Source organism: Oreochromis niloticus, linkage group LG6 (assembly GCF_001858045.2).
Source record: "Oreochromis niloticus isolate F11D_XX linkage group LG6, O_niloticus_UMD_NMBU, whole genome shotgun sequence".
NCBI classification, from domain to species: domain Eukaryota; kingdom Metazoa; phylum Chordata; class Actinopteri; order Cichliformes; family Cichlidae; genus Oreochromis; species Oreochromis niloticus.
This window is the reverse complement of record NC_031971.2, coordinates 12,782,968-12,808,159: the sequence shown is the minus strand read 5'-3', so window position 1 is coordinate 12,808,159 and position 25,192 is coordinate 12,782,968. Positions and strand designations below refer to the sequence as shown.

The window sequence follows — 25,192 nt, the reverse complement described above, 5'->3', positions numbered from 1 at the left end:
CAGTGAACAAAAAACTGACATTTTGGGTCAGATACACCAGAAGCCCAGATAAACTAATCATTGCCAATTCAAACATTCTCCTTTTCTGGTTTGCGTTGCATTGAAGATCACTACATTTTTCTGTGAAGTGCTCTTTGGGATGGTTTTTATCAATTTTGCTGTCAGGTTTGTGGCAATATCAAAATAATAATGATAAAAAAGTGGGCATATTTAATGTAAGCTCAAGTAAGAACAAGCATGTCTTTGGACTGTGGGAGGAAGCCAGAGTACCAGGAAACATGCAAACTCAACAAAGAAAGGCACCGGCCAGATGGTGGATTCAAACCCAGGACCTTCTTGCTGTTAGGTGACGGCGCTAACCACTGCAGCACTGTGCTGCCATTTATAGTAATGTGTACTTATATTACTTGTGTACAAGCAATATGATGTGATTTTTCCAGAAAAGTAGTAGGTAATGAGTAATGATCATCTAAAACTGCACTTCCCATCATCTTTACTGTGCATTATAGTGTCTTTCAGCCCATGGTTTTCAGCTTTGGCACCAACTTTTACATTGATTCTGCTCTTATGTGTGATGTTTTCAACAGCAACCAGTTGCTATGTAAAAATGCTCTAAGAAATCACTGTGTACCAATCAGAAGACCTAGTCAGCAACTACTTAGTGAGCGTAGTGGAGCACTACATATCTGATGATCAGCAGATAGGGCCTTTTTAAATGAGTTATTATTCAGCTGTTAACCCTTAACGAATATTTACTGACCATAAGACACAACCAGTTATTAAGAGAGAACCACAATGATTTCAAACATCAATGTCTTTGTAGGCCTCATAAGCTGCTCGGTGATTGCAGTGTCTCAGGTGAGTCTGACTCAAATGAAAATGAAAAAAAGTCTGGAGGTGTGGAGCTAGAAAGAAGCGGGACCTCTGTATCTGTTGCGTTACAGGTAATGTAGGCGGCAGGTTTTGACAAGGAAGATGAATGTGTGGAATTATAAAACGTAGTCTCTGGCTCTGTATTGATTTTGATCCCTTTCACAGATGTAATGCTGAAAAAAGGGATTTAGAGAAACACAGCCGCGCTGTCCATCAAACGTCATCTGTCAGCTTCACTGAACCCGTCCTAAAGTCGACCTTTGCAGTCGTGAAAGGAGCAGCTCGGCTCTGATCCAGACATCCAGAAAGAAAAAGTCCTCCTTTGACTATTCAAGTCCCGAAGGCAAAACTCCAAATCCAAAACTGCCCGTCCCTCCCACCCTGCCTCCCCCTGCTGCACCGATGACTTTGACGGTAAAATGCTGTCAATCCTCATCAGATCGGCACGAGAACGGCCTGTGAATGTCGACATAGGGAAAAAACTGAAACTTCTCCTGCCTCTCTGCTCAAGCTCATGATATCAAGGGAAAGTGGGAAAACATTTTCACACTGAAACACTCGCTCACTCGCACACAAAGTGAGCGCTGACCGCTGGAGGCTGAGAATAGATGTTCCAAGTTTTGATGCAGTTGATGTAACTATTATTTCTCCCATTTTTTTCTGCTCTCCTCTCCCCTGCTTCATGTTACACCTATCTCGTCTTCTCTCCCTCCCCCTCCTCCTCTGCCGCTCTCTCTCTCATTCCTCTCTATTCATCTCCTCTCTCTCTCTCTCTCACTCTCCTTCCTCCCCTTTCCTCTCCTCTGACTAGGCTCAACTCACTCCAGTATTTTTAGTATTAGTGAGTAGGCGTCGCCAGGTCCTTATGAATTTTCATGGGTTTGTTTAGTGTGTAGGCTGACATGCTGCTCTCTCTCTCTCTCCCTCTCTCTCACACACACACACACGATCAGAGCAGTTTAAGAACACAAGAGTGCATGCTAACACACGCGCACGCTAACACACGTGTTAAGTGAGTAGGCTGACTGCTGGTTAATGAGGATGTTTGGAGTCTAGGGAAGAGCCAACAGCCTACAGCGGCCCTGTCAAAGTCAGCACTATCACCCTCATCGTCCTCCATCATCCTCTTCTCTCTGACTTATTCCTCTTGTTTTCCTTCTGACTCCTCTCCAGCCGGGGGCTTGCTCAGATGGAGACGTTCTTAATCCAGGAAATTAATTATCTTCATTTATCTGCTTCATCTCACACCCCTAGAGAGTGGCTATATGTGGGAGAAGGCCCAGTCAGATGTGTGTGTGTGTTTGCGTGTGTAGCCCTGGGATTATGTCTGTGTATCCGCAGGAATATCCACATTTAAGAGTGCGTTGTAAGTTACTGCAGGCGGGCAATGATCATATATATTCTGCCCCTGTGTGTTACAGTAATTACATTACAGCCTGACGTGTGGGGTGGCTCGATTCTATTAATTAAAAAAGAGGAAGAGGCTCGAGTCTGAGAGTGTGTGTTGTTGCTCTGTCCATTAGATACGAGCATATGGATCACGTCAGGAAGAATTAGGCCGTCGTGGTCCTCGCACTTAGACTTGGAGCACACACACACACTTGTGCACAATTATACACTCATGTGGGCCTGTGCAGATGCTCTGTGGTGTGTTTTGTGATGTTTCCTCCACACAAAGACATCTCAAAGAAAGTCTGGATGGCTGCAGCGGGAGTCATCTTGTCTTTGTTCTCTGCTCTCGTCCTTTTTCCTCTGGCTGCAGCTGGTCTGTGGCTTGTGACAGATCCTCCAGCCTCGGTGTGTGCCGATTTGCAGCACTCATAGAATTGTGCGTGCGCGATTGTGTGTCTACGTGCTCTTGCCTGCTCCCCTCTCCTGTCCCACTTCAGCCCAGATTAGAGTGTTCGTCTCCTGAGGGAGACAAAAATATAAAAATAAAGCTTTTTACCAGAACACTGATCTGAACACATACGTATATATACACATATTGTGCGCGCAGACACACACACACACACCAGGGGTGCATTATGAAAGCCTACAGAGAGAGGGACAGAGAGCTCTTTTGCAGCAGAATCCAAAAAGCCCTTCTCTCTGAGTAGTCAGCAAACTGCAGAGATGGAAGGAGATACATACAGAAGCAGACAGAGAGGCCCAGTCTGACGAGGCATACGAGTTATACTAAATGTCTTATGTTGCCAGGTTTCTTTATCCTCCTCCAGCATAACCTGCTTTATCTATAGCACATTAATAAGTCAGTGGGTAGTTATGGAGAGCAGGAATTTTTCCAAGTACAAATGTTGGAGGTAGTTTCTGTTTCTATAGTGCAGAAACTGGGAATCATCGTATTGCAGCTAGAAGATTTAGTCAGGTTTTTTTTTGGCTCATACTACTTATATACAGTGGTGCTAAATACAGATTTTTTTGTACTGAAAACATGAAGGAGAGTTACCAGAGTCACTGCTTTATGATGCCTTGTTGTTGCGCTTATGAGAGCAAAGTGTGGGAAAAGACACTCAAAGGGGCAGAATGGAGGACAGCAGAGAAAAGCAAACCAGTGAGCTATGTAATTGAATTAACACATAACAGTAATAATGATAATACACACACAATGGGACTGCAGTGAAGTGAATAGATACAGGAATCCTGCTTTTTTGTCTTCACAGGAGTGTTTTTTCTTCTTCAGTGACACAGATGATAGAGGCCAGTCGTAGATCATGGCTTTGCAAATTGTACTGCAGTATCTTTGTATCACGATATCATCGCTGTCACTGGAAACCTGTCATGATAGCAGCGATAGTGATAGATGCGTTACACTGTGATTGCCACACCTCGATGTTTTTGGTACTTTGATTAGATGAACACAAGTGTCGGTTGTGATCACGTTTCATTTTTTGATAATGCATCAGTGTAACACATTGTTGTTCTAAATTCAGTAATCACATTACAGCTATGATTATGTCTTTTTTTTTCATTAGGTCATTAGGTAGGGGGTTTGTGTCAGCATGTAAGACTGTAGATTGAGTAATGCAAAAACAATGTAACGAGCAGTGTATCAAAATACTTTCTCAAGGGAGTAATTAAGTAATGCACTTTTAAAAAATGTAACAAATGATGTTTTATACATTGCTTTTACCAAGAAGCCTTTCATACTGAGGGTAAACAGAGAGAAGTTAAAACTAGACTCATAATCAAAGGGAACAGGCTTTATGGAGTGATGACAGCAAGCTTGAACATTTTGGTGCAGATCATCATCAATGTGTACAGAGAAAGGCAGGAGAGGTACAGCAGGGAGTGTCTACAACCATCAGTAAAATATGGTGGAGGCTCTGTCATGGTTTGAAGCTGCACTTTAGTCAGTGGTGTTTGGGATCTTGTCAAAATGGAAAGACTTATGAACAGAAATATATTGACAGATTTTGATCCACTAAGCAATACCATCTGGAAAGCATCTGATTGGCAACAGCTCATCAAAGTCATACCTGGATAGAAAAACAATGGAGCACTGTCAGTCATGGATTGGCCTCCCCAGAGCCCAGACCTCAACGTTATTGAAGCAGTGTGGGATCATCTTGACAGAGAACAGAACAAAAGGCAGCCAACATTCAAAATAAGAGCTTTGATTGTCCTTTTAGAAGCCTGGAGAACTATTCCTGAAGACTACTGATAGAAATGAGAAGAAAGCTACGAGTTCAGGCTATTTTGCCTTACATACTGTATTTCCATGTATATTTTCAGATGTTTCTAAATCTATAGGTGTGAATGTGTGAATAATTGTCTGACTGTATATGTTAGCCCTGCAGCAGGTTGCCGACCTGTCTAAGGTGTACTCCACCTCTTATCCTATAACAGCCGGGACAGGCTCCAGCCCCTACCCCCGTGAGCCTGAAGTGGAAAAGAATGGATGGATGGATAGTCATAGAGCTTATTTTTGTGAGGATACAAAAGAACATGGAAAAAGTTCACTGGATTTTTGTAAATGGAGCTTAGGCAAACCCAACTTAGGGGACTGGCCCACAAAAAGAAAATGTCTACAGGACCACTCTCAGCCCCAAAAAGCAGGGTTAGAAGAAGTTTCAGAATCTCTTGCAAAGATGGGGTAGGAGTGAGAAGGTGAATTCCTCTGACAGTTACAAGGACTCTGAAACGTTGTCTCTGGGTCAAAAGGACATAATAAAGAAAATGAAGACACTGAAACAGGATTACAAGACAATAAAGCATCAAAACAAGAAGATACTACCTGATGGTTGGCCATTACATCGCCTCAGAGTTCCTATTAGCCCTGCTAATGCAGGCAGTATAAATGCCAGGAAGGTTCCTGGCTCCCCGGATCTGTTTAGTCTAAAAGTGGCTAATGAATAATTGTGTTTTATTTTTCTTAAACTTCATGTTTAACACTTTAAACGTGAATTAGTTAGTGACAGACAGAAGAACTGACACAACCCAGACAAGTAGAAAAATGTAACCTTTACTTATTTACAGATTGTACAGAGGTACTGAGTGACAAGGTAGTATTTACAACACAACTAGTAGCTTAGAAACCCCTGAACTTATACATAAGTGAGATACACGGCAGGGAGACCCACAGGACTACACACCAACACACTCTGTCCAGCTAGTACTGTGTATGTGTGTTTGTGTGTGAACACCTGGGCCAAACTGAGATCTGTGCTGAGCCCCGGGAACACTAAGCGTGCTCCTCGATAGCGGCTATGTGGGAGCCAGCCAGGTGCCTTACCGCTGACATCATGGGGCCAAGAGCCAGGAAGTGTAACCATCCAGGCCTCTGACCAAGGCGTGGAAGGGTACGTGTTGGTTCGTGTAGTCCAGTAGGTCTAACTCAGGGAGAACTTAGGTGTTGCAGCAAAATAGGTACCACCAGAAACACGAGCACGTCATGCAATTTGAAAAATCTGAAAGTAAAACCAAAAGGTTGGTGTAAAAATCTGTGATGGTGGACATACAAAAACGCATACCTCATGCTCGCTTAATCACAACGGTACAGACGCAACATGTGTGTGTGTGTGCCTAGCTGTATTTGTGTTGTATGAGTAAGAGCCAGGTCAGAAGGTTACGTGTGGGACGAAGGGAAGAGAGTCCAGAAAAGCACACACACACACACCACAAACAACCTGTAAATACACACATCCTCTGTCTTATATAAATGCCTGCACGGTGTAAAACACACACGCACACAGATACACACACACTCACACTCGCTCACAGGTAAAACAGCACAGACTTGTAGTGGAACTATGTGGGTGGGAGGGGGGTTTTGTATTAACCACACAGGCTGGACGATCATTATTCATTGAGTGTGAATCAGATGACCCAGCTACGTGCAGCTAGTTAACAGGCATAGTTAACTAGTCATTAACCCAGCAGTGACGACTGTACAGTGAGGTCCCAACCAGCAACACACCAGAGGGGAAAAAAATAAAGAAATAAATGAAAAAAAAGAAAAAACAAAAGAAAACAAAATCACGATAATCTAAACCATGCCAGTCTTTTTTTTGTTTTTAAGAAGCAGAATTAAAAAGCCACGTTGTTATCGAAATGAATTCAACACTTAATACCATTCAAATCAAACAAATGAAATCAGTTTCTAACATTTAAAACAAAGATTTTCTCTGTACAGAAGTATAATATTGCAACCTGATATTGTGCATATAACTCACACATCAAACCTGTTAAGATTACCAAAAGAGGGGCGGCGTTCACCGTTCAAAGGTGCATTTTTTTGTTCAAACTCTCTTGCATTCTTTGCAGCCAATATATATATTAGATATATGTGAGCGTGGTTTGCCTGTGTGTGTGTGTGTGAGAGAGATAGAGGGAGAGAATAGAGCATAGAAAGAAAGAGAATAGACAGACGCTCAGCTAATGGGATATCAAGTCCTTTTTCCATCAAAATCCTTGTGTTAAAAAATAAATACATTAATAAATTTAAAAAACAAATCAGTGCCCTTACTCAGTAGATTATGGATTTCTAGAACACTCATACACACATTGCCAGCTTGTTGAGTGTGTCTGTGTGCGTGTGTGTCTGTGTGTGCGCGAGTGTTGCCTCTGTAACGAGTCACTTTGCAAACTCTCCGCGTTGCCACGTGACTCTCAGTGCTGAAACACAGCGCCGTGTTCTCGCCAACACAGAGAGCCACACAAGTACCAGCTTACTCTGACGCGCGTCCAGGAGTATTCATTAGATGAGTAAATCTGCAACAGCGATACACTCAGCCTCTAAATTCACTACGGAGACATTAAAACGGGCTCCTTTGCTTGACATAGAAAGTTATTAGAAAAAAAGCACTGGGATCCTACGAGAGCCGAACGAGTTCTCACAGCTACTGATGTTAAGTGATTTCCAGCAAAATGTTGAGGTTTTTTTTCTTTTTTCTTTTTTAAAAACACCACGACTGAACTTTAATCTTCTCATACTCGGTCTACTCTACAGGAGGAAGCGGGGAGAGTGAAAAAAGAGGAATCGAGGAGGAAACCTGGTTAAGGAGAGGGGTGGAGGAAAGGGGTCAGTGGGAGGGGGCAGGGCGAGGGATGGAGCGCGGGTAAAAGTTCAAAAAGAAGAGAAAGATTTAAAGTTTGTGTTGTGTATACTGTATGCATGATGCTGTACCCCATTATCTAACACTGTAAAACGTCCGACCTCACAATGGAACGGTGCCCTAAACCCCAATGCCAAAGAAGAAATTAAGAGAAAAGAAAAAACATCTATTCAGCGAATGACTGAGAATATTCATATTTTTCAGTATAAAAGTGTTTTTGGTCAAACGTCTTGTGTAGGTGGCAGGGTATAAAATCTACAAAGTGCACAAAACGAAGCTATCTCGTAGCCTCGACACACATACCCAACCCTACACTACTATCCTAGACTACTGCGTATGTGTATGTGTGTGTGCGTGTGTGTGTCTGCATGTATGCATGTGTGCATATATGACCCTGTATAGGAGTTTAACTGTAACACAGGGCAGTAGGAAGCATGCAGTATGACCTGAAGGCTAGCTAAGAGAGGAAGCAAGGATGCTATACTGTATGTCTCTAGATTGATAAAACACTAGAACACACACCCTCATCCTGAGAGGCTTTTAACTGGTGGCCGCATTCGGACCACTTTTTGGAATGTTCAATTAGCTGACATCAACAGTGACAAACAGTCTGTGGTTTTCCTAACCCCAACGACAGACAGCACGTGTGTGTGTTCGAGTGTTTGTACGTCTGCGGGCAGGCGCCGATACACTTCTCAGACCTGTTTCCTGACCAGCTGCCCGCTGCCCGGTCTGGTCTGTTACATAGATAGTGGTTCCCATTCAAGTCAAGGATTACTCTAAGTGAAGTTTACTACTCTTTAAGCCATGCTGGCAGTGCAGTTTGGAGGCTCAGACAACATACGGGTTGACTGTAGAAATCATAGTGCAACAGGAGAGTCCTAGAGAGGGGGTGGGTGTGTTTAGGTTAAATATGTGTGTGTGTAATCTCAGAAAGAAAGGGGTTTCTTGTGTGTCCCCTTTATCTCCAAGAGGCTGGTGAGAGGGCGTGACAGGTCGGCTCGTCTTCCAAACACTTCATCACAAGTTCCCTTACATCCCACTGCTGGCGTTAAGAAACCGTGTACAGTGTCCGTCGTATTCCACAGGATGTCGATCCGTCTTGTCGGACAAATTGTCAGTTCGTGCCTCGTTGCCCGCGGCTCGAGGCTGGTACACACACTGACACTCATACACACACACACACACACACACTCTCTTCATCTTGTATTATGCCTCCAGCTGTCCCTGTGGCCCTCCCATCTCTGACCTATGGAGGGTGTGGTAAAGAAAACAATGATTTATTTACTCACTGTTAACCTTTTTAGTCCCGAGCTTTCACCCGTGTGTACGTGTCTGTCTGTGTGTGTGTTTCTTGTGCATGTGCTTAGAATCAGAGCTGCCTCGTCCGGTCACACACACCTCTTTCTTTGCATGCGTGCGTGTTAGTGTGTTTCAGTGAGATTTTTAGTGTGCTGTGTGTGACTCTCAGACGTCAGACTCGATGCTGGGCATGCGGCGGTAGAGCCGGGGTCGGTTGCCGCCCGCGCTCGAGGCTCGCGGCGCTGTCACATAGCTCATTGGCTGCGAGGCAGCAGGTGGCACCATGTAGGCCACAACGGGAGGCTCCTGCGGAGGGTAGAACGCCTGTTGGTCGACCTGGCCGCCATGCTGGTTGAAGTGATGGTTGCCATGGTTACCCAGGGTAAGTGACACAGGCATTCGCTGCTTATAGAGCTCATGGGCGGAATTTCTCTGTGGCATTCGTGTCGTAGCCTGGGAGGCGGGATCGCGTTGTGCCGTGCCCGGCGCCGACTGTAGGAAGGGGTTGTGGGATGGGCGGTCGGGGAAGAGGCTCTTTGAGCGCCGTGGCAGAGGCATCGGGGTGTCCAAACTGTGGTGGTGGGAGGGTGAGGGAGAGGGGGGGCTGCGGCTGCTCAGCGGACGATCAGAGCGCATTGTGAGAACATTAGCATAGGCCCCCTCATCCAGGGTCAGCTCCCTCTCCCTATCTCTGTCAGGCAGACTCAGCCCCCGCATGTGGGGGTGGGCCTGCGACTGCCGCTCGGGAATGCCGTCCGGAAGCACATTCTCGTAAGAGTGCTGGCGACTCAGCTGGAGGTGCTGGGCCGACGAGGAGGTGGGGAGAGGCGACGGGGAGGAAGGGGTGGGCTCGAAGTGGCTGACAAGCCCGTCCCCCTCACCCACCAGGCCCAGCTCGCTCTGGGGAAGGTAGTGCGTGAACATGTCCGCGCTGTGTGGGTGAGGGTGTGTGTGGGAGTAGTGCGAGTGCAGGTGGTCTTCACTGATGTCATACAAGTTCCCCAGGTGGGCGCAGGCATCGCAGCGAGCTTGTGGCGAGCGAACAGTGTAGAGGCCAGAGTAACCGCTCAGCTTGGTGAGGCAGGAGCGACAGTGGCCGGGTCTGACGCTTTGCGTCCCTGGACCTGCGCTTGGAGCTTCGAATGAACCTCCGACCTTCTCTTTCACACTAGAGGGAGAGAAGACGCCGCTGATTATACACAAAGAGACAAAACAAGCACCTTAAACGGGGCTTTATGTGCGATTAATGCTAAATAAAATACCTGCTGTGAGTGTAGGTGCTGTATTTCTTATCCTTCAGAGAGTGCAGGTCGGCCTCAGCGCTGTGACTGTGGTGTAGGAGGCTGGCGCTCAGCTGCAAAATGGGTGCGTCTGACTGGTGGGAGTGTGTGTGTGGGTATGTGCTGTCAGGTGGAAACAGGTCAGGTGGGTAAGGGTGCTCATCACTTCCCCCCTGGCTGTCTCGCTGGTATGGGGGAGCGGACTGGAGACTGGCCTGGTCTGAATCAATGGAGTAGATCTTGGATGCTCCACCTCCACCGCCTGCTCCTCCACCGCCCCCACCCCTCTTCCTCAGTTGATTGATTGGCTTAAATCCGCCCCTTGCTGCCATGGAGTCAGAATCTTTGTGTGACGGTGGCCGACTGGAGCACTCCGAGAGGTCCGAGTGTTGTGGGTCCTCGGGCAGGTAGCGCTGGCTCTTCATTTGTGGCGGTCCGGGCCCAGATGCAGGGGCGGGGCTGTGGCCTGGAGATACGACGCTCGGCTGAGTCTTCAGGGTCTCGACACTTTTCTTCCACAAGGCTCGGGGCTTTGATGCAGTGAGGCCCGCCCCGGTGAGGCGGGTCTGGCCGTTGTCATTTGTGATTGACAGCTGGGGCTTGTTGGGGCTGGTCTGGTGGGGTGGAGCTTTTGGTTGCCCAGGAAATGGCGCAGCATTATTGAGGAGGTTTTTGTGCCTCCCGGACAATGACAGGAAGCCCTGTGGACCCACAGCGTTGCTATAGAGACCAGGACCCTTCTGAGGCAGAGTATGGAGGGAGTTACCTAGGAGACAAGGAGAGATGCACCTTACACAGAAGATACAAAAGATGGACGATTGGTTGGATGCTCAGCCAGGTCAGCTGATACATCATCTACTGCCTCGACACGCAATGCGTGGCATCTAATGCATTTCTAATCACGAGGAAGGCGTGGACATGACAGTCAGCAAGGTGAAAGTAGTCACCTTTACTCACGCATACGCACAGTGTAAAGAAAAGGCAGCTGCTATGTGAACGATCGTATTACAGGTGACACGGCTTCCTGATTTGCGCTGGCGCAATATATTAGTTTTGAGCTCAGAGCTCAGAAAATACAGAGTTAGCAGAACCCCTCTATGGTTTAGAAATGCCCTTGTTCTTCCAATTAAAGTTTTTATTTAATATAACATGAACTTGATCAGAAGATCTGCAAATGATGATTAATGATTCATGACATCATCATAAATTATGATTCATTTTTAACTAAATAACTGTGTAGGTAAACAGAGGCCCGTTTCCAGCAACAGTGTGTGAATTGCTTATTGCGTTGCCTAATGCAAGTTTATTAAGTTAGACAGCAAACTGATCGTGTTAGCCCGGCTGAAAACTGTTGATTTAAGAAGCAATAAATTGGATCAGTCATCGGTTCGTCTCAAAATGCCCCCCAAACAAGAACACTTTCTTCTGAAACTTGTCTACACCAGGCCATATAACAGTCTGTTTCACTCTTCAAAACCAGCACATAAAGGCTTTGATGATTCTTTCAGTTGACGACCTTTAAGGCACATCAACCGCTCACTGTTATTTATGATCAATGATTCCAACAACCACTAACAACATCTGACTAATGCTATTTAAAATTAAAAAATGGACTTGTCTCCAAGAAGTAAGGACATTTCCAAGTGACCCTCTGAACCTCTGAGCGTACTGAGCATGAACGTATTGCAGTACCTTTCCCTGACATCATGTCTAGAATGCTGGGCTGCACGACGACCGTGTTGCGTTTGGGAGAAGGCAAAGCGATGGACTTGGCAGACTTGAGCAGGTGCAGCATGTTGGCTTGAGGACTGAAGTCCAGCTCTGGTGCCTTCTTCTTCATATCTATATGAACGCCGTGGATACAGCTCCATATACCCTGAGAGGAGACGAGGAGAGGAAATTAATGGAAGAAAAGGAAAGGAAATGAGAGCCGGGGGAGGAGGGAGATAGGAGAGATAATAGAGAGTTAGTGTAATTCACAACCCAGTGACTTCACAAAAAAAGTTCAGACAATCCCCGAGACTAATTTCCTTGTGAGGTAAATTAGCAGAGACCTCTGCATCCTCTCTCCAGTGCGTTTACTGCAAACCTTAACCTCATTTTGTTTTTGTAATGTGGCTAGAAGAGATAATCGCCACTTTTTTAGATGAACTGCTTTCTGAGGCGCCTAGAAAATTAAATTTAGGTGATGATGTCACTGGAGGGGGCCTTTGAGTGCAAGGAGATGTTCTTCCTAGAGCCACTTAACCTCCAGCATCGCTGCTCTAACAGCATGTGCACGCCAAGAAACACACACAGTCACAGAGAGACACACACACACACACACACACATTGGACTCTTTTTGTAAAACACTTAATGTGTGAAATGCTGCTCGTCTGGAATAAAAGCCCTGCCTAACACAGAGACATGACATATGAATAATGAAATAGTGGTCTGTCTGTGTGTGCCCATTTTGTTTTTTGGGTGTGTATTTGTGTGTGCATATATCAATGTGTACCCCCGTTTGGTCAAGCCTGTCCCTCATCTCACTCCACCTGCGAATGTGTTGCCATTTTTAGAAGAGAGCCAGCGACGCACCGAACGTCAGAATATTCGATATCGGATGCCATCAGCCTATCAGCAAACAGAATGACATTTAGCAGTGGTGAAACTGGGCGAATATCTTTGTTCTTTCACTATATTTTTTAACTTTCACGTGTGAGAGAAAGAGGGCGATGTGTGTATGTAAATGAGCTCGCGTCCATGTTCTCATCATCTTAGTTGTCTGATTCCTCTATCCTGCCGTCCGTGCGCGCGGCAGTAAATTCATCTCTGCCTCAGTTGGGCTCCATTATCACACTGCCCCTCCTTCCTTTTTAATCACACACACACACGTGCAAAAAACTCTTTCTGTATCCTAACAGTAACAACTGTGTGTGTTTCAGACAGCTGAATCACAGCAACACACACACACGGGCCCGTAGATTTTCAGTAACATTATATGAGTTTCTGATTCACTTCATCTGTTAGAAAAGTCCTTTCTGCACATCCCCGTGTGTATTTTCGCTGCCCCGGAATAAGCATAAAGATTAGGCAAATTACAGAATGGATTAAAATTTGGATGCTTTGTTTGAGAGGAAATTTTTCACAACAAGACAGCAGCAAACTAATCATTTCTTAAAATCTACTGTGCTGTTTGAATTATTGCTGTTAGGCACCACAAATGCTCTCCACCGGCCCTCACAGCCGCAATAATGCGCTGAGTTGTTTTTCTCTGTTATTTCTCTGCTTCAGCCTGAAATAATCTACAAATATAGTTATGTTTGTTTCTCTTGCAGATTCTCTGTATGTTTAGCCCGCTCTTTCTCTTTATCGGATTTTCTTTTTGAGAACTCTGTTAGCCGGCTGTGCTGTTAAACATCAATAACATTATGAGACGCTCACAGCCCTCATCCCATTATTGATATAGGAAAATCCAGTGCTTTCTTACAGTCTGAATGAGCGTTGTACATCAGTTGTTATACCCTATAGGGCCCTGTTTTATCACTAAGTGCCATTCACTGCTATGAATTCTAACAGCAACTATCTATTCCTCAGTCACACTAGAATAAATGAAGGACGGAGACATCCTTGTGACTTGGAAAACTGGCGATTGCATTGCATTGAATATTTTCACATTTGGCAGCCAATTGCACATAGTTGAGATGACCAACTCGTTAAAGTCTCTTTGAACTGACTGTGAGTGGTTGCAGACTCGGCTCCTGTCTGTGAAACAATCAAAGGTAACAAGACTGCAAGTCCATGCCTCAAAAATGCTGGCAATGCTCCAGTGTGACTGAAGCATTAAAGTCCTGCATGAGATTTTGAAAACTAGGAACCAAAACTTCCTGCTGTGAAAATGTGGCTTCCTGTGCAAGCTTCCAGGTGTGTGACGATTTCCTCTTTCTTACCCTGCTGATAGTAAAGAGAATGCCCGGCCTTCCAGAGCAGACACCAGTGAAGCAGTATCTCAGTCTCCAGTAGAACAGGTGCTCCGAGATGAAGGTGAGGATGGAGAGGCCCATGGCCGTGGCCAGCATGTAGAATACCCCTGCCATGTTGTCCACATCCAGCTGACTGGACATTACCTCATTCTTCTCATTGTGGCAGATCCCAGTCAGCCACTGAGCTTCCAGCTCCTCCATCTCACCTGTTGCAAAGATGAATGTGAAGGGTTAACACTGGAGGGGAAAAAAGAACAACGTGAGGAATGAAGGAAAAGGAATTCGAGATGTAAGGAGAAAAAGTGAATGAGGTGATGGGTGGCAGAGGGCAAGACAGGGATGCGGAGGGAAAAGAGGCATATCATTACGAGGTGAGATGGGGAGAAGGGAGGAGGGGCGAGAGGTGAAGTGGTAAATAGATCGTAATGGAAAGGAGACAGGAGGCGGAGTGAAAAAAAGAGGTTGTAGGAGGAGGGCGAAGAATTGATAGTGATGGAGTGATAAGGAAAGATGGGAGGAATTATTATCAAACTGAGTGTGTCTGAGAACGTGTGTGCTTGCGCACGAGGGTGTTTGCCCTGAATAAAATGGCCGTGTGTGAAGCGAAGCGCTTTAGTGGTTTCAGCAGTTTGATTTCTGTCCGACTGATTCTCTTTCTTCCATTCGCACCATCTCACAGCTTATTATACAGAACAATCTGGAGGAGTAAACATAACAGGACACGGTGGGCACACACACACACACACACACGCGCGCGTGCGCACGCACACAAACCCGGAGAGTAATGATGATGAAATGGTGTGTTAAGACTAGCCCTTGATAGCTTTCTGACAGACGGAGGGAGGAGGGAGGCTGAGTGTTGGAGGGAGAGGGGTAAAGGAGGAGAAAGCTGAGCGATGGCACAACTGAGCAAAGTCCTCCAACAACTTAGAGACTTTCAATTTCAGTACAGTGTGTGACTGAGATGGCTCTCCATGGCTTACCGTCTCCTATGATGCTCAGTATGGCCAGGTCAACCAGGCGTTTCCAGTAGGATCCTTTCTGCAGGGCAATGCCATAACCTGTAGTGGCAAAGATATAACCGCTGCCGATGGTCACCAGTTTACACCCATCATCTCTCCCCGCCATGTAGTTCAACACCGCAGCATCGTAGATGAAAGCATCCAGCTTCCTGTAAGTAGTATACAATATACTTATTAAGCACCAACAGATTAAAGCCAGAATATAAAACAACAATCAGGACCTGGAGCTCGGTTTCGGTGAAGTCCCATTAGGTGATCATTGTGTCCAAGTTAGATGAAAGTCTCATCAATAACATTGGAAGAGTAATGATTTTTGTGAATTGTGGGCAGATGATGGATGTCTCACAGTGGCAGACACCTCACTGTTCCTTTGGCCGGATGAGCTAAAAAAGAGTTTACCAATATTTGTACTAACTTCTATTTCACTGACAGTCAAACTGGCTCAGTTTTTACTGTGAACTAAATTATTAATACTATAATAATATTTAATTTTATTAATTAAAATTGCAAGATTTTGAATGTGAGCCATTTTCACCTTCTGAAAGTGACTTTCTGGAAAAAGTTTGAGATCCACTGACTTAATACAAAGCTAAAGCCAGTTAGCTTTACATATTACAGAATGTGTAGTCTTTAGGGTTCCTTTTTTAAACTAATATTGTGCTAATTATTCAGCTTTTGATATCATTTAGTGAGCACCATTTAGAGTTCAAAACATTTGGTGGAGCCAGGAGAGCCCCCCCCCCGTTTTTTTGTGCTGCTCTAAGCTAACTAGTAGCTAGCTTAAACCCCATGTTACATTTAGAAATCAAAGTGGCATCGCTCTTGCTCTAGCTGTACTAATTGATTATCAGTCACTGAAGTTACTATTTTTATAGTTTTTGTATGAACTTTTGCCTTTTCCTTATAAACCTCTCCAGGGATTAAAAACCCGCATTCCAGTTAAAAATAAATATAAGAAGGAAACATAACTTTGTGTAACTGATATTTCTCACATAAACAGGCTTGTACTCTTCAGTTTTTAGATCTTGTTTTTGCACTGACACTATGGGCTGCTAGCTAAGAGGCCACAGTTTGTGTCTGACACTAGCACAGATGTGGGCCTGATACATCTGAACTCAGCAAATAGAGCCTGATGAATGATTGACCAAATACAATGCAACAAGGACCCTCTATCATCATCCCATATAACAGAAGAAGCCTGCACTTAACTTCATTTTGGTTTTATATAATAGAATGAGTATACCTTGGGGCTAGACATGTGCATAAATATAAGTTATACTTTGGATGTAAATGCGCATATACTGTATGAAATGAATACATGGGCGATCTGTTGTTGCTGAGTTTTGCTGCTGCACAGAGAATTTTAAACTAATAATCACTTGTGTAACTGTGCACAGCACTGGAAAACAATATAAATTCATTAAAGGATAGAGAGCGTCCTGAATGTGCGTCTTGGGCCACAGACTATTTCATGACTGGACTGAAATTTTAACTCAGACTCCCAAGTGTTTATATTTTTCTCTGTCAAAACAACCTTTTTTTTGCCTAATAAGTTAGTTAAATACTGATGATGCTGCTGAACGTCTTCATTATACAGTTTTGATGCTGTATAAACAAAGCCTAGTGTATTAATGTGAGAAACAAACCTTATTTCTTTCATATGCAGTATCAATAAAGTAATTATTACGGAACAAGAAAACCAAAAAAATGAAAATTATTTTTGGAGAAAGATCAAAGCCTGCAAAACTAATGAACAAATAAGAGCACTGTAGCCATCCTTCTATGTAGTGTGTGTTTAGATGGAAGAATAAAGGTAGCAAACTCCAGAACAAATTACACTCTCCCTGTTTTGGCAGCTCGTTCTTTCCAGCAGCAACAAGACTCTATAATGAGCACTTGCACACACTGTCAGTGACAGAAACACTCAGCACAGTTACTGCAGCATTTTAGCATAAGCTACTGTTTAGCCCCATGGGGTCGAGTTCCTGCATGATGCAATGACTCTTTTTGTGTTTGTTTTCACATGTTCTTAAGCATATGTGGTGTTTGCCAACAGAATGACCGCCTCAGGTATAAAGAATCTTTCCTTGATGTGAGTTGGCTTGACAAGTTAACAGTACCCGGTCTTGAGGCTGATTAGTGCATCCACGACGCCGGTCTGATGGTATTTGGTCATGTACTGATGCATATCTGGGTAGTTCTTCCTGATGTTGCGCTCGGTGCTCCCGTTCGGAACCGTCCCGAACCGAAATGGAGGGGAATAGGAGTACGGGCTCTGGAACTGCAGTGAGGAAAAATAAGGACAGCGAAATAGTGACATATTGTTCAAAGGGGGTAAAGACAGCGTGAGACGGGAGCACAAAGGGGGAAAGAGAAACTTTAAAACAAAAAGGCTCAGAGATGAAGAGCAGCGGTGAGAGACAGCAGGAAGAGACAAAGTAGGAGGGAAAAATGGGGGGGGGGTCTAAAGTAGGAGTCGGAGCTAAAGTGTGAAAACGAAGGAGAGGGAGGGGAGAGAGGAGGAAGAGTGGAAAGTGACAAGAAGAGACAGAGGAGAAAGGAGGTGGGAGAGACAGTGGAGTGGACTCATCAGTCATCATCATTGTGTGTCCAGCCTAGCGTAAGACTGGCTGGGGTTCTGCTGACACTGCCAGCCCCTGGAAACTACACACACACACGCATGCATACACATCCAAACACAAACACACACAGCTTTGATCTGTGCAGCTTGTGTGTGTGTGTGTGTGTGTGTGTGTGCGCGTGTGTGTGCCTGTAGGTCTGCTGTGCTGGCAGTGTTAGTGTGGTGACAGCTACGGCCAGAGGGTTTGGGCTGTTGAAGCCCAAGGGCGCTCCCTAGAGAGTTCTGTCTGGCTGCAGGGCTGGCATCCATTACAAGAGCAACCCTGACTGTGAATGTGTGTGTGTGTGTGCGCGTGTGTGTTTACATGTCCATTTGTGTGTGTGTAACCCCACCTTCTTGTCAGAGAGTCCAGTGACTTGGTCCACAAACTCTTCTTGGATCATGAAAGCAGCCAGGTTGGCAGTATAGGAGGCCAGGAAGATGACAGCAAAGAAGGCCCACACGGAGACAATGAACTTACTGGTGGTGCCCCTCGGGTTCTGCACAGGCACAGAGTTGTTGAACACCAGACCCCACAGCAGCCATATGGCCTTACCGATGGTGAACGAGGGGCCATGTGGGTCTGTGAGAGAGACGGAGACAGGGACCAGGCAGGGGAGAAGAAGGAGCAACAATAAAGAAAAAGTGAAAAAATGGGGAAAGGACCCGTGTACAAAACCTTAAACTCACAACATGAACTTCAAAAAGTTTGAACTTTGTGTAAAATGTAAATTAGAAAAATGATGCAATGACTTACAAATCATTTCAACTACATTTAACTGAAAATGGTGCATGTTTCAAAAAGAAAGTTAAGACAGGGGCAACAGAAGACTGGAAAAGTTGTATAATGCTAAAGAAAATAAACCCAGCAGAACTTATTAGGGTTTTTAGTAATGTGACTAGCTGTTTTTTAACATAAAAATACAAAGAATCTGGGGATTTTATTATCTACATATACAGTGTTATTGGTTCTGTGAAGCACTTTGGCATACCTCTGGTTTTTAAATGTGCTATATAAATAAAATTGTATTGTATTGTATTATTAAATGATTACAGTAATGTGTGGTAATCCCTGTGCATGGGCTCAGAAATACTACAGAAAAATCAAAATCTTGGTGAATACAGGTCATTGCTGCACTCACAGTAAGTTCAAACTCTTCAAAAAAATCATAATTTAAAGCTCGAGTTGAGGGAAAAACGGTCCTGTGGTCTGGGGGAATCAATATTTGAAATTCTTCATGGAGAACTTAGAGATGTTGTGTGCTCTGGGCTAAAGAGGAGAGGGGCCATTCAGCCTGTTTTTTACTTACAGTTCAAAAGCTGCCATCTGATATTGTATATGGAGTGCTTTAATGCAAATTTGCACAGCTGTGAAGGCACCATTAATCATGAATGACGCTAAATGATATATTATTTCATCAAGATAAAACCAAAATACTTTCTGTGAGTAATACTAGAGCACGACTGAGTCAGAGTGCTAAGCCTGGTCAGGCCTGCAGTCCAGAACAAACTGTTGCAATATTTTACATGAAAAATACAACAAAAGAAGTCCTGTTGAGCAAGGGAAACATTTTGCTTTCAAAACAACAGCAACTGGTTGTTAACCGTTTTTCGAGTGAGAAACCAAACTTGGCAACTTCAGTAAAAATCCAAAATGGCCTCAATCCCCCCTCTGTGAAGTCGAAGAGCTTATATGTATTTCTCTAAGCCCCTCAACATCATGGCATCTAAGCAGCCCAACCCTAACCCTAAGGTAACTAATATGGTAATTTCACTGACCTTGATTTGCAACAGAAAAATGAAAAACTAAACAATTAAATAAATTCTTATAACGTCTTCTACGGCTGATATTTTTAACTTCCAAGTATTTAAAAGAATTTCAAAAAATAATAATAACAATAAGAATCAGAAAACCCTTGTATTCTCTTACACCCGACTGTTTTTTCACACAGGTTCTTGCCATGAAATTTCCACCTTCTTCTCCTCACCATCATGTGATGCTTCAAATAATACGTTTTTATAACTGACAACCTATTTTAGAATAGAGACATAATTTGTAAATGAAGGAAAAAGTGCTTTATAATTTAATAGAATCAGGGGGATGATTTTTGTAAAAATGCACTCAACCTGAGCATTTTTCAATGTCACTGTGAAAAACAAGCATTTTCTTGGGTTAAAAAAAAAAAGAAATAGTGGAAAAAAAATGTTTTTGCCAAATTAAATCAAAGTCTCGAACAAATTTGTCCATTAACTGATCTAATTTCCAATTTGGTGGGTCGAGCCAAACCTAAATGGATGTTTTTCAGATTAATATGTTGCAGAGGAAAAGACAAAAAAGTAGAGGAAAAAAAGTAAAAGAGGTAATCAGATTTCCAAATTGTGGCTACAATCAAATCTAAATGGATCTAAATGTTCAGGTTAAAAGTTTGGTTACAAAGGAGTTTTAAACTTGGCATTCATTGTTCAATCAGTGGGTAGTGAAAAAAACAGCAAGCTAAACACAATGTATAGATTTCCTGAACTTTCAGAAGTGCTGAGTGGAAAATCAAAGAAAAAACATTCACTTGCTACTTCTGGATCGGCCTTTAGCTGATTTAAATGTTAAATTAAGTCACAACATTGAATGCAACATTAATCTCCAATTCAGAGCCGACAGGGAAGCTCCAAGTTTGGTTTTTTGATGACGCCTCGGATTACAGTTTTGGTAGTTCTGGGAGAGAAATGCTAATGCTCTGTAGCATTACCTGAACTGTCTGAAGTCAGAGTGATAATAGGTCACTTCTTTTGCTTCAGGGCTTCTTGCTCCTGGGAAAAACGATTGGTGTGATATTCTGTGTGTGTGTGTAAGTCTACCTTTGCCTTGGGCCAAGTTGCGGTTGAAGCCCAGCGGACTGACAAACTCAAAGAGGAAGACGGCGATGGCTGTGACAATGAGCAGCATCACAAACATCATCACCCAAACCGATGCACTGAAGGGCTCTGAGAGGAAGGAGAAGGAGGGAGAGAGGGAGCAGAAAGAGTTAAAGGCAAATCGAGTACACGAGACAGCGAGATATCGTGGAGGAGCAGAAGCGGCGTAAAAAAAGTGAGGGACGTAGAGGGAGAGTGGAGGCAGACAGACTCGCGGAAATAAAAGAAGAGATGCACACACACAAAAAAACAGGGATGAGGGGGGAGATAAAGTGAGGAAATGATGATAGAGAAGAAACAGAGAGGGGGAAAAGGGATACAGATGGAGTGAGAGAGGAGGGAAGGAGAGGGAGAGTTAGTCACAGAGAGTTTGACGGAGCACATTTCCATATTTCTCATTATTCCCTTGGATGAGAGCTGAGAGAGAGGGAGAGGCCTGGGGCGGGGGAGATGGTAGAGGAAAGGGGGAGAGAGAGAGGAAGAGAGGAAGATAGAGGCAGAGAGAGAGAGAGAGAGGGGAGAACCAAGCCCAGAGTGATCTGCTGTGCCCTGCTGTGGGCATGTGTATGTGATCTATTTGTGTGTTTGGTGTGTAGCAGGGCAGGAGTTCAGAGAGCGGGATGAGTGCCAGAGACATTGAACCCAGACAAATTGTATGTGTGTGTGTGTGTGTGTGTGTGTGTGTGTCACTGCATGTGTAAGTATGTGACTGCCAGGGTTAGCCAACCCTGAGAGATTGTGCGCTGAGGTGCCTCTAATATGAGTGCGAGATACTGAACCGTCACTGATACCCTGGCGCAGGCTCAACACACACATTTGCTTAAACAAACACACACACACACACACACACATGCACACACGCACGCAATCATACAATAAGCTTTCACATAAATACACACACAAAGCATTCACCTCTTAACATACATACGGCCACAGCACATTCGTTCTCCACACATCCTTGTCTCACTACACAAACGTCCCAATATATTAGCGCAATATCGCAAAAATGTCTCGTTTCTGTTTTTTTCCCAGCACACACGCACGTGCATACTGACACATGGCTTGATACGCTGGGACCAACACATGCATGGTCCAATACATCCCCTCGCTCCAATGACAATACAAGACATTAGGCAACCACAGAGGAGCGCTTCAATTCCTAGTCGTCTGAACAACTGGAGAGGAGGAGAAGGTAGGGGAGAGGAAAGGGGGGGGGTATCAAGAGTGCTTTGTCTGAGCTGACTTTTCAAAAAACAGCTGGCACGCTCCACTTCCTCTGCTCTGGTAGAAATATTAATGTGCTTAGGGTGTTGAGGCTCAGATAAAGTCAAGAGTACAAGTGGAATTTGGCCAGCATATACTGTCTGAATAAAATATTCCATTTTATGTGCAAGACTTCGCCAACATGTAAGCACCTCCCCTTTTCTCTGCCCCCAGTAGTCAGCTGAGTTGGGGGACCGCCAGAGAATAAAAGAAAAAAAAAGGGTGTCGAGTTAAAAAGAGAGCGATGGATTTACCGAGGAAGGCTGAAGGCGAGACGGTCCCGTTGCTGCGTGACACCATGACGCTGATGCCAGTCTCCACAAAGGGCACAGAGAAGTCAATGACCTCCGACCTCTCCTCGTTAATGGTCAACGAGCCGACGGCCATCTCTGCCTTTTTATACACCACCTAGCAACCAGAGAGAGAGAGAAGCACTGTTATACCGAGAGCATGACTTACTGTGTACACTGTCAAAAATAAATACAGTGAGCTCTGTAAATATTTGGACATCACACAGTTTCAGTCTGACTTTTTCCTGCTTTTTATTTTGGATGTGAAATATCACATTGTATCACAGGGTATAACTCGGAATGTCAGTCGTAGTTGGAGGGCAGCTCCAGCCGTATCCGATGAAAAGTGAAAGTACAGCTGTCTTTTTCATAGTGCCACCATTTGTAAATGTCTCGGTGTATTGTGACAGAGGGACATTCTGCTCATAAAGATGTCTTTTGTAGTAGGAAATAAAATGTTATGTTTTTCTTTTAATCGTCGAAAGGCTTCTAGTGGTCTGATCCGTGAACAATCTGTGGATCGTAATGTCAGGTTTCATTATCCCTGGTGTAAATTTCAGTTTAAAGGTTTCCCTGTGGCAGCGTTTAGCTTTAATATGATCTGTGGCTGAATAAATCATTTCCAGATAAGATAATTGATAGGAATTGGGTAAGACTGATGGTGTCCTGTTCCCTTTGTAAACCAGGACCCACGGACATAACTGTTCAGTGAACAGAAACAAGCGGATGAGCAGTTATTACATTTCTGTTACACTTTGAAGCTAATCAAAACAGATTAAACGGTACCTCCCAGTGCTGTGTTTGAGATCTGAGAGTACAAATTGTAGGTTTGAGAGCAAAGCTGATATTCTATATTTTTCATATTGATAATAAACTATGTGAAACAACCAAAAACATTGAACTGATCCAACTAATCGCATTGTTTTTATAGCTAAAGTCTAAAACACGCCTTGGTGCCCCCAGGGCTCCATCGTTGTCCTTAAAGTAATAAACAGAAGTCATTAGAATTACAAGTTCCCTCATTAGAATTAACACAGGCACTGCAGTTTATTTCAAGTTCATCCCACTTAAACAGTATTGCTCTTGTACTGAGACATTAATTAATTTAATTAAAAAATACAAACAATTGAGATTACTGAGCCTCTTTAAAAAAAACATTAGCAATCCATTTTTTAAGAATCACTTTTATCGGTATTAAAGGAAATGAAAGTGGGAAAAATGGGCCCACTCCCCAAAACATGATGAAAATGTTGCACAAGCTCTTCCAAATGTAAGCATTTGCAACTACAATGCCACTGCAGCAGAAAATGGCCTAAAATACATATATACATCACACGCCGAGTGTCTTGACCATGTTCGTGTAATTAATTGTGTAGTTAATTTGAAAATAAAGAGCTATGGGGCTCTTACGGCTTATTCATTTTTACTTTGCTAAATATTATTGGTTAACTGGCCCCTTGCCTCTCAGCCCATTCACGTTTCTGGGACCATCAATTAATACTCATTTGGCCAAACTAGCATGGCTCATTTACCCACGATGCCCTGACAGACTGGTTTATGGTTAGTGAGATAGGTCTGTCACCCCTAACTTGTCATTTGCCAATAAGTGTCATTACTGATGTGAAGAAGCATATTTTACACTGCATCTTTTAATAAACGTAACTAAATGAGGGTATTTGTGAGTCTAGTTTGGTGCCTAAACCAGACCAGAAAGTGAAAATAAGCCAAATTAAATACAAAACACAAAGGTCCCAACTGTCCAACCTTGAAGCAGATGGCCTATAGCAGCAGAAGACTGCACACAGGATCTGAGGCTACAATTCGCACAGGCATACCAAAATGTTCCTGGTCTGATCAGTCTGGATTTCTAATGTGATGTTCGGAAGTAAAGGTCAACAACATGAAACCATGGATCCATCCTGTCTTCTGAAGGCTGCTTCAGGATAATGCGCCATGTCACAAAGCTCAGACTGGTTTCTTGAACATGACAGTGAGATCAGTGTACTCAAATGGCCTCAACAGTCGACAGATTTCAAAACAACAGAGCACCTTCGGGATGTGCTGAAATGCGATTTTCACATCTTACACAATCAAAGTCAGCGAGGAATGTTTCGAGCGGCTTGCTAAAACTGTTCCATGAAGAATTTCGGTAGTTCTGAAGGCAAAAGGGAATCCAACCCAGTACTGGCAAACTGTAACTAGCTGTAACTAGCTAGTAAGTGAAAACGTGGGCATTGTTTGTTGCTGAAGGCAGCCAATATATCTGTGTGCCAGTATGTGAAGGAACCAACCCTAAACGACATCTTGTGTGTAATTAGGAAACGCAGGTGGCATCTCACAGAACATCATTATATTACGCCCGGAGAGAGAACAGGTTTCATTTTGCAAAAGTAGCCGGCAGAGTAAGCATAAAAAAAACTTAGAAGGCAGCACTATGTCACTGCTATACTCAAAGTTCTATTTCATATCATTGTTCATTGAAATGCTTGCACAGAAAGTCAGACTCACAGAGTAATACATTCATTTATTAAGACAGAGACAGGCAGTACCTCTCCAACCATGCCATTCCAGACGTTGTTGATCTTCTTTCCATGTTTCCCGTTGGTGACCAGGTAGAGGTCATAGGTAAACTTCACATTCCTGGCTATCTTCTTGAGAATGTCAATGCAGAAACCCTTGCAGCACTGCTTAATATAAGCGCCTCCTGATGTGCTGTTACTGCAACAAGCATATGCACAAACAGAATTAGGTCATTTTTTATATCAGAGGACATTTGAGTGTTATGTGTGTAACTGTGCGAGCTGCCTGCTCGCTCCACATCTGGTGGTTCCATCAAACTGTAAAACTAGAATTATGACACTGCTAAAGGGCAGAGAGAGCTCTCTCAGTGTGTGTGAGGGACTGTGTGTTTCCCTTAGTGCCAGCTACCCAAACCAGATGAAAACACAGGGGTACCGAGGAGAAGCTGCTGGGCTTTAAATAGAGCCAGGCTCTACAGAACAACCAACCCACATAATTAAAATATCAGCTGTCCTTTCCTCATCTGTCTTCTGTGTCCTTTTCGCTCTGCCTCCTCGGTGTTTCTCAGCTTTCGTCTGTAGGAAGATGCTTC

General features: G+C 44.0%; 1 protein-coding gene across 2 annotated transcripts in view; it reads right to left on the bottom strand.

Annotated features, from left to right (window-relative positions):
* Positions 1-5,320: 5,320 nt before the first annotated feature.
* The window catches only part of grin2ab (glutamate receptor, ionotropic, N-methyl D-aspartate 2A, b), a 114,014-nt gene continuing 94,142 nt past the window's right edge, over positions 5,321-25,192 (bottom strand). For both annotated transcript variants that reach the window (XM_005460723.4, XM_005460724.3), the window contains exons 11-20: positions 24,630-24,798; positions 22,045-22,198; positions 20,471-20,596; positions 17,971-18,200; positions 17,118-17,278; positions 14,959-15,146; positions 13,943-14,181; positions 11,705-11,888; positions 9,995-10,778; positions 5,321-9,900 (exon numbers count right to left, since the gene is read on the bottom strand). In XM_005460723.4, the coding sequence (XP_005460780.1) occupies positions 8,898-9,900; positions 9,995-10,778; positions 11,705-11,888; positions 13,943-14,181; positions 14,959-15,146; positions 17,118-17,278; positions 17,971-18,200; positions 20,471-20,596; positions 22,045-22,198; positions 24,630-24,798 (3,238 nt within the window). In that variant the 3' untranslated portion in view covers positions 5,321-8,897. The remainder of the gene's footprint in view (positions 9,901-9,994; positions 10,779-11,704; positions 11,889-13,942; positions 14,182-14,958; positions 15,147-17,117; positions 17,279-17,970; positions 18,201-20,470; positions 20,597-22,044; positions 22,199-24,629; positions 24,799-25,192) is intronic.